The sequence below is a fragment of the Pocillopora verrucosa genome, chromosome 5, assembly GCF_036669915.1.
Source record: "Pocillopora verrucosa isolate sample1 chromosome 5, ASM3666991v2, whole genome shotgun sequence".
Lineage (NCBI taxonomy): Eukaryota > Metazoa > Cnidaria > Anthozoa > Scleractinia > Pocilloporidae > Pocillopora > Pocillopora verrucosa.
Genome location: NC_089316.1, coordinates 11,695,279 through 11,705,242, shown reverse-complemented (window position 1 = coordinate 11,705,242; position 9,964 = coordinate 11,695,279). Strand labels below are relative to the sequence as shown.

The window sequence follows — 9,964 nt, the reverse complement described above, 5'->3', positions numbered from 1 at the left end:
TGCACAAAGATATTCTAGCTCTAGCCTGTCTTCATTGAAATCTAACTTTCGCAGCGTAAGAACCAGATGGTAGACAAATTTAGAATTTCAGTGGCTAGAGTTGCCAGGATAGAGGATAGTTGGTTTCAAGACATGTACATTGATATGCAATTACAGCATCGGTCTTTCCAGCCAGAGCAGTTGAAAGAAGAGAATTTAAACATCGACTCGAGTTGAAATGTGACTTTTCTTTCTAATTTTCTACGCTTATCAGAGGGGGTTTGACAGTTTAGAGAAAAACCTTTGAAGTAAACAGTCATTAATGGGGACATCAGGAGAAGGTATAAGAGATGGTAAGTACGTTTCTGGCATATTGTTTCAGTGACTACTGATCCCGCGTGTAAACCCTTTAATGGACCAGTGATATCTAGATCTTAACTCGAAGTCGTTTAACGTCGTTCCATTCTGTCTAAACCAAAATTAACAAACACGGGCAATAAAATATAATTTCAACCGATACAGACATCTAGGGGAAGAAAACAATCTATATTCTTGACAATCCGTTCAAACAATAAGGAATGTCAACGAAAGTCTTCAGCTGCTTGAAAATACCGCTGACTAACACGCATGTTGATATGTTGATCACTCTGCAAGTTGTGAGAATATCTTCCTTCCGTTCCACATCTCGTTAACTCTTCGAGAGCCAGTGCATAGGAATTTTTAGAAGTTGAAGGGCTGGAAAATAAACTGACTGGAACTCCGCTTTCAGGGTTGGCTATATAAATCTATATTATATTTGACAGGGACCACTCGTCGAAGTAGGGGTGAACTTGTTGTTGAACTTTCAATGGGGCGAAACCTCTATAAACCACAAAGAATCATGGGAGTTAAGCCTGAGAAAGAGACATTTTGTATTTGATTTTTGCTGGACTTTTACACTTTTTAGAAACAAAAAGGTAGCTCGGCATCTACAAATTTTATAATCTAAGGCCGTTACACGTTTTATACTTATCCACCACACTGAGAAAAGGAGAATCTCACTCTTTACAAAATTATTCTGTTAATTCAAGCTAACCACAAACGATTAATTCAACTCAAATAGTGTCTAGCATCTAATTTTTCCTTACAGTGTCAACCTAAATCAAAAATTAAGAACACGAGAATAAAGTAACTGACCTCTAACTTAAGAAGCTCTTAGCTGTTAAACCAATTCTCTATGTCTGTTCCTTAGGAAATGCACAGAGAACAGTGAGGAGAAAATGCCAAGTAATGTCAAGCTGTGAAGTATGAAATAAGATGCTCGAGGGTAGTAATGTGCTTCACATGCTCTGGACGACAGAGCTAAAAAACGAAATGCTACGTCACAGTTATACGGTCAATAACACGGGCTCAAGCACTCGAGGTTAAAATTCAGCGAAATTTGCGGCGAAAAATAGGGCTGGCATTTAAAACCAAGGCATTTTGTTGTCGTTGAAGGCATTTTCCTATTTCCAGTGTTTTAAAGAAGAAAATTAAATTCTTAAAATATCTAAGGGGTGTACAAAGTTTTTGGGAGTTATTCTGGAAGTTATTCTGTAAAAAAACGCCTAGAATCTATAGCATAGCACATCGAACGTGCAAACGACTCAAAATCCGCGCCAAAGCGTAGCGCATGCGCAGACGTTATTCAGCTCTGTCGTTCTGGACGTCTGAGTGAATTCCGACCTTAGTATTCTTTAGATAGCGGTTCTCGAGTGCAAAAATACGGGTAAATATGTTTTTTTTTTAGAGATAATCTTTCCCCTATCTTGAATCGCAAGGAAAACGAACGACTTACTAAGCGCGAATGCTCGACACAGACGCTCTTTAGAGTACTCACAAAGATATTTGACGTAATACAGAAACGACTCAGTCTCTATCGTATATGACTAAGGAGAGTCATTTCCTACAATCTCATCGCAACAATACTGCTCTGCTAGACGTTTACATTCCACCAATTTGTGACACAAGGTATCGTACAAAACTTTGTAAGTAGCTTCGCAGCCTTCTTTTTGTTTCCAAGCCATTAACATTTTATAAGCCTTCTCTGCCAGCTCCTTATTGGCTTGATCAAAGTCATCTATTGCAGCTTCGTTGAATCCCAGGCGTCTTCCTAATGTCTTCCATTTTCCTGCAAGTTCCCTGGACAGACATTCCAACTCCTCATCTGATGGCTCACCATCTTTAACCAAATAGATACCTGAGGATAACAACGGAAGGAGAATAAAAAATTAGAAAAGGGATGCTTCAAGGCTTTGGCGAATAGCGAACAGTTGTGGTGAAAGGCGACTTCTCACCTTTTGGTATCATTCATTACCGAATCGTCTGCCCTAAAGATTGTCAAGCTTGAGCAAGGATACATTTGCAGCGGCAGGGGAACCATTTTCCCAACCCATACATAAAAAAAAATAAAAACGCTTAGGAAGTTTTCCGGACTCATTATCTATTTCTGACCTATCATTTCGCGTATGGCCCGACAAGCATCTTGAAAATGGAGGTCATTAACGTCTCTTAGCTATAGTCTCCAGCTGTTAATGCTGGAATAGGTTAGTGTTGTTCAAGATACACGGGTGTTGGATTAATGATAGATTCCACTTTTAATTCATTATTTTTTATTCTCTTATATAAGTGGGTAAAGAGGATGTCTAAGAAATATAATGCCAGTCACGCGTGACAACAACATGCAAACTTGAAAAAAATACAATTAAAAAGGAAAATCCATCGCGACATTTTCAATCTCGGTACTACCTGTAGATTGGTGTATCTTCTTCCTAGGAGCTGCAACAGGGCTGCATGACGATGATTCTGAATTTGGATGCTTTACAATTGAATGTTCCACACTTTGGGAGGAGATACCTGCAGAATAATGGGGTTAATTAGATGGCTGGGTTGAGAACTAATGCAAGTTTTATGGCGCTGATGGTTCGGAAACGTTGATGTGGTGATCCTGGACTGTGATCATTCGGGTAAGACCCGGCGTTCACAAATTAAAGTGGTAAGGTTTGTCGATTTCTCTTATAAGTAACAATGAGCATTGACAAATTTGACGAAGGGGGCAGTTATATTGAAAAATATTCGATTCAAGATTTCATTTGAAAAGCAATAGCAGGTGCAAAGGATTCATCACTGTCAGAGTTACTCCATCATTTTAACAATAAAGCCAACGGAATAATTTTCTGGAGAATTACACTTCTTTGTGTCTTTCCTAAGCCGTTTTGTGTTTTATTCGTTTTCAGCATCAAATTCCCTGCAAGGAGGGACGCAGGCACCGTGGTCTGCATTGAGTTTACTGATACATAACAGAGACAATAAGCCATCACTGTTGAGCGTGAGGGGGGCACGGCCCGATTTATTAACACATGAAGTAAGGCAGGTTATTATGACTTTCCGTTGAGAACACCTGCTTTGTCACTAAAAGCTACATTCTCAAAACCCATAAAGCCTACATTTCTGAATTTACATATTTTAGAACAAGATGACTGGTCTTAAGTAATTGTATTTATTGGAACAACATATTTTAGAACAAGATGAATGGTCCAGTAAATTGTATTTATTCGAACAACAACGAAACCTACAACAAGAACAACAACGAAACCTACAACAAAAACAACAACTTACCACTTCCTTCTTCAAAGTCAGAGGTGACAGGAATAGAAACCTAAATGGAGGAGGAAAATTTGCAATATAACGGGTGCGTATGTGATGAATAGAAATGAGGAAATAAAGAAAATTACTAATTAATCAGAAAAAGGAAAATTAATTAAGAAAAAAGGCAGAGGCATAGAAAGGGACTTTAAAACAACTGAAAAGTAAACTAATCACAAAATCAAAATAAAAAATTTGCAAGGTCCTGCATGTTCATGTACTGTTTTCTGTGGGCAGGACATTTCTTTACCTATTCGACGTTCCTCAGTGTTTTGTTTCTAGTGATTCGTCCTTAATAAGTTTCGTGCCGCCTTAAATGACCTCATTATCTTACTCGGAAACTAGCTTTACTACTCCTAGGAGAAAGAAACCTAAAAATGGAGAACTTGCTAAAATGGCTTCTTTTCATCTTAGTAAGCGGTCTGACCACAGGCAATGCACTTTGGAAGTAAGGTGAGATATTTTTATTGAGAATTTGACTGTATTTTTACTTCCTAAGAGCGGTCGTAATTATTCCAATATAAACTAAAATTTTCGCCATGACTCTTATTTCGCAAGATGATCATCTCACAACTGGAGCTTGGGCTGCCTGTGGTTAAAGCATTGCTAATCCTTTTAATTAATTGTCATCTACTATAGTAAGGTTGGCATCAGTACTTTATTAGCTCTGGGCTAAAAGTGCATTTAATTAGCAAATCCACAAACCGTAAGATGTCACCTACTTGAAACGCTAATACCATGATAATGTTGCACAAAAGTTCCTGATTTTGGTCGCAAAACTTCACTCCTGGAACATTCTCACTTCCTAAGCAAACTTCACCACCAGTGTAATAAACTTTGTTCTCGTGGAATCTGTTAAAAATGAAATGAATTTCAATGAGGCAAACCTAACGTACACTAGCCGAGTCTTCGTCTAGAAAAGCACACGTTTTGAAATCTCTTCTTACAACCGAAAATGACAGCACATTTAACGAGAGCCCTACTGAATATTTAAAAACGAGCATTTGAAGACAATAAAGCCGAAACAAAACCAACATGTATATCTCCATGGTCCTATTGATTGATAAGAAAGCTTTAAAATCCATGGCGAAAAATGGTTAACTGACAGTTGAACAATGTACAATTTTACAATGGAAGGAATAAGTCATTTCTATATAAGACTAGCATGACGTAACCTAGTAGTATTTAATTAAATCATATGTACTTGATGGGCCAGAAATAAATTGTATTATATTATACCTCACAAACTGCAGGGCATTTTTCTGGTCTGTGCCCTGAGGTATGATAGCCTCGGAAAGAGAAACCAAAATTTTCTCCTCTCCACAGACTGGTTTAGAAGAGCAGCCTTCGTCTTTGTAGAGTACGACACATTCCGATATTTTCCGTATTACATCAAAATGCAGTCTTTGAGGATAGCAAAAAAGTTTGAGTTTAAAATGTCCACGAACACCGGTCTCACACAAGCACGTAAAAAATCGGGCATGCTGAGGCCTAGACCTATTGCAAAGTTTTCCTACAAACTCAGTGAAGCCCGAAGTAGATTGTAAAAGTGATCTCATCAACTTGATTGGACGAAATCTATCGAAAAAGAAAAGGAAAAATCAAACACAGCTCAAGCAATCCAATGCAAACGATTATCAGCCATTGCAGAGTAATCTTGAGTATATACGTACTCGAGTGGTCATTTCAATTATTGAATCTATAGTTAACCAAAAGAAATCCATGTATGTATGACTGTACACTAAAATACGTTTGAATTTCCTCTACGTCATGCGTATTATTTTTCAAATAAAGCCGAAGAGAAATACTTACCCAGAGAAATGCCTAACTTTGAATTGCACTTTCCCATCTACAAGACGTGGCGGTTCATCTAATTGATCTGTAATGTCTTTCCAGTCATGTGCTTCAATTAGTGACTCACATTGTAATATCCTCAGTTCACCGGGACGTAACTCTGCCAACTCTTGTTTTCCTTTACGGAAGGTGAGAGGAATCCTTATTGTTACAGGCGCGATGAGAGCAACATTTTGAGAGCCTGAAATGTAAAGAACTGGACCGACAAGTCCTCCCTCTCCTTTTAGCTCACTGCTTGGGAATTCTTGTACCTGGATTTAAAAGCAAAACAAGTTGTTGGGCATGTTAAATCACTCCCAGCATAATGATAATTTGCTTTACATTGTGAAAAATGAATTTCAGGATGAAATTTTGGAATTATCTAAAAATTATAGTACACAATGTAAATGTCCTTTCAAAGTTTTATGTAGTAATATAAGCATTATTATGAAAAAATGTGTACACTGGACTTAATATAAAAAGTCTGATTGGTCAAGAGCACTCAATCAATATACAATAAAGAGTGAAGTTAACATAATAACCCAATATCTACCGCAGATATTGCAGTTATCATGTCGAATTGAACCTCTGCCTAGTTTCCAAGCCCTGACTGTCTGTAAATTATTCTTAAACTTTTGAAAATTTAAAGAGATGTCTTCTTTCATAATTTGTTCAAAAGATGTATAATTAAACAATAATTTAATTTGGTTTTTGCATGATGTCATAACTCACCAAACCTTATGTCTGTGTTGTCTTCGGCTTACGTAGATAACTCAGACCTTGGTTTTGCTAATTCATCATGATATCATGCATAACTTCATCCACTAATTGCATTAATTGCAAACCAATACAAACCAATTTACCTGACAGGAATGATTTCAATTTGACATTTAAATCGAAGCAAAAGTCTGTTTGTTGCTTAGAATGAGTTTTCCAAAACCTAGTTTTAAAAAGGGAATGCCCAGGATCCATGAGTACACATGGGAACATTAGTACCACAAATAATTCGAAGTTACCAAAACTGCTGATTAGAGCTTTACCACATGTATCTTCACACACATGCAAGCACAAGCCCAACTGTCCTCTATTTTAGCTTAAAGTTGTTAATTAATATCTCTCTTTCCATGAATATTACCACCAAGTTCATGGAGTGTGTGGCAAGTAACTGAGGGTACAGGTTATACTATTGCAACACCTTTGTTTTATCTCCTTGCTTTTGAAAATCCCCTCACGCCAATCCTATGACTTTCAAAACTGGAAAATGAAAAAGTTGCAGGACTCATGCATGTATATAATTTTATAGTTCCATGCACCTTGATTGTCACACAGAAATCTTGATAAACAGGAACACAACTCTGAGGAATTTGGACACTGACATCAGGTAGGTCAGGCACAATACAGGTCAATTCCGGGCCTCCTGCAGTACCTCTTGAAAAGGTGAAAGACTTAGGACGCCAGACTGCAGCAAATGAAGAAACTGCTGATTTTGTACAAACAGCTTGTGCAAATGGGAAAAGCCACTTGGGAACTGTTGAAGTTTCTGCATATAAAAATAAATGATTGAAAAAGCATCCTTCAGCTGTGTTTTGAAGTCTTCAAACAATAAAGTTACCCCCAACAGATGTCATTATGATATTTATGCTTCAAAGAATAAAGTTTGCAACAACATGGTTATTGAGGAAAATTTATATAATAGTGATTAAAATGCATTGGAGAATTCATGTAACATTTGTGCAATAATTACACGTACTGCTTGGATACACCTAAAGGGTAAACGAAAAAAAAGTTCTAAAGTTGGATTTGAAATGCCTATGAAGAAGCAAGAAGTCTACTTTGACATTATGAGTGCAGCAGGTCATGCATTGCAGGGATAGATGTCCGCATCTAAGTCATTGCTCACCTACTCCTTCTCCCTTAAGTCAACTGATAAGTTCGGGTTACAAGTTGGGTTTAATTTTGGGTTAGGAGAGGGGGAGCTGCACATTTCTCAAATGCTGAAATTGATGCCAGTGAAAAAGGGAGCCTAGGAATATCATGATCATTCATTAAGTTATTCACACCTGTATTTAATAAAAACATAACGTTACCTGATCCATGCCAAGTATTCTGTGTCTTTAATTCCTTCCATTCATTGTTCTCTTGGTCAGTCAGTTGCTTGATAACCACCTCATACCCCTCCAAATATGGGGCACTGTGCATCAAAGATACAGTAAAACTTATTCCTTCAAAACTTTTCTTGTAATCCAGATCTGGTGGGCCATCATGAGATATTTCAATAACACTGCTAACCAATATCTCATCACTGGCAGTGGAGGGGGAGAGGGTCCTGGGGTTCCACAATAAGCATCTACATGTAAATGGCACAGGTTGTTGTGCAGCTCCACTGCAAAGTTTGATAGAGGCACCAGCTTCCCTCAGGTGCCATGAGTCTTCCTTACCTCCGATTTTTCCTCTGAAATACAAGGGAAATTAATTATCCAGCATTTTAAGATATTTTTTCCCAAGTGGAGTAAGCAATGACAAAGGTATTTAAAATGCAAGTGGCAAACTGGCAGTTTGAAAAACTCATTTAGATATTGACACTTAATTTCAAAACTAGATCTAATAAATGTTATTTTTCTTTATTTTTCTTTTCTTTTCCATTAATTTGCTTTTCCTTGACTCAAATAGCCTCAAGTTATAATCATAAATCAAAACATTTATTTAAATGATTCACTATCATTTTTGATGATAATTAAGTACCCCTTTATTGATGGAAACACTGAAAAAAAAATGTTGAATACCTGTAGAACATGGTAATTGAACTGGGTGGAGTAAACTTTGTTCTGAAATCATACGCGTGACATCTGAATCAAAGGATTGTGCAGCAGCATTAGACTTGAAATCACCAGTATGATTTCAGACCAAAAGTGCATGGCAAAAGTTCAATTACCACTTCATTACATTTATTTTAAATTTGCAAAGTTCAGTTGCTAAATGAATAAAGATTTTTTTAAAGCCGGTACAAATACATGTATGTTATTTATCCAGTACTGAGCTGGTGTGTAAAATGTTATAAAAGTTGTCTTTCTTTTTTTCTGCAATTTTATTGATTTCCTAAAACAATCGGTTAAATCTGATTTGTTGCTGTACTTTCGTGGAGCTTTCTCTTTAGCTGGGAAATCGATGCACTTTAGAGCAAAAAATAGTGCATTTTATCAATAAATCGTGCCAATGAGAAAATAGCATTACAGTTATTAAGCATGGACTTTATTAACTAAAGATTAAAAAGAAAATAAAATAAAAGAAAGTAACTGTCATTTATAAAGAGGTCCGGAGGGTTGTTCTTTAGTCAGAGCACTTTGTCAAAAGTTGCCATTAGTTAACACCTCCTAGCAACTCCAACCCTGCTCTTTACAATGGTCTGTGCATCCATGAGAAAAAAAAACATGGGAAAGGCAAAACACTGAGTCATTGCCGAAAAGCCCATACCTTTTGATCAAAGTCTTTTCATTGTCTTCAGTGTCTACTGTTGCATCTTCTATATTTGCCAAATCTTTCCTGCCGGTGTAATAAGGTACCTCATCCTCCTCTTTGGCTGGGGAAATTATTATTTCGAGGTGTTTGGTTTCAGTATACAATATAACGGACATTTACTACCACTTAATTCCCAATACCTGTTCAACCAAAATTGTTCTACATGGGGTCTTTCCGCACTAACGAAAAAGTTGTTTATTTAAAACAATTTTTTCGTCATCACTAAATTTTGACAAATTTGGGCCAAGGCCGACAAATCGTAAAACACATCGCCGACAAATTTGTCCCAAGTAAAATCTGGACAAAATTAATTAAATAAGCAAGACCGTGATAAACTTGTCGATTAATTATCGCAAAAGCTACGAACAGCGTGTAGCTGAACTGAAATCAGTTTACTTCAGAGGCAAAAATTCTCTTTTGTCGCAAAACTCTGGGATTCTAAAATTTTAAAACGGCTTTGAAAAATCCTAGAAATTGGAGGTGGAATCCTTTGGAAGACTAGGTCGAGTGGTAAGAGAATTTTTCAACTTTGAAATTTATAATGTAGATGTAACACTCAAAAAACTTTTATCCTTTGATTTTGCTAGGACAATTATAGGCTGGAGTCATGAAAATCGCGAAAGCTCGGATATGCATTGATTAAGAGTATAAGATAAGATTACCGTATGACTCTCCTTCTCCAGCCTTGTCCCCCACTTCTTTTGCAATTTGTAGATGAGGCTCACGATATTCGATTGCCTTTGGAAAGTTGCCTAAGCTATGAAAGGCATTGCCAAGACTTCCATAAGCCCTTCTCTCTCCAGCTTTATCCCCCACTTCTTTTGCTTTTTGTAGATGACGCTCGTGGTAACTGATAGCCTTATGAAAATCGCCTAACTTCTGATAGGCATTGCCAAGATTTCCATAAGCCCCTCCTTCTCCAGCTTTGTCTCCCACTTCTTTTGCAATTTGTAGACGACGCTCGTGGTAACTG

The 9,964-nt window shown here is 37.2% G+C and overlaps 1 protein-coding gene across 2 annotated transcripts in view; it reads right to left on the bottom strand.

Moving 5' to 3' along the window:
- Positions 1-878: 878 nt before the first annotated feature.
- LOC131798087 (uncharacterized) overlaps positions 879-9,964 on the bottom strand; it is an 86,219-nt gene continuing 77,133 nt past the window's right edge. The window contains exons 6-12 of one of the 2 annotated variants that reach the window (XM_066167559.1): positions 6,789-7,015; positions 5,455-5,747; positions 4,882-5,220; positions 4,365-4,494; positions 3,616-3,655; positions 2,746-2,853; positions 879-2,197 (exon numbers count right to left, since the gene is read on the bottom strand). In XM_066167559.1, coding sequence (XP_066023656.1) covers positions 1,887-2,197; positions 2,746-2,853; positions 3,616-3,655; positions 4,365-4,494; positions 4,882-5,220; positions 5,455-5,747; positions 6,789-7,015 — 1,448 coding nt within the window. In that variant the 3' untranslated portion in view covers positions 879-1,886. The remainder of the gene's footprint in view (positions 2,198-2,745; positions 2,854-3,615; positions 3,656-4,364; positions 4,495-4,881; positions 5,221-5,454; positions 5,748-6,788; positions 7,016-9,964) is intronic. The other variant, XM_066167561.1, reaches the window with a different exon arrangement.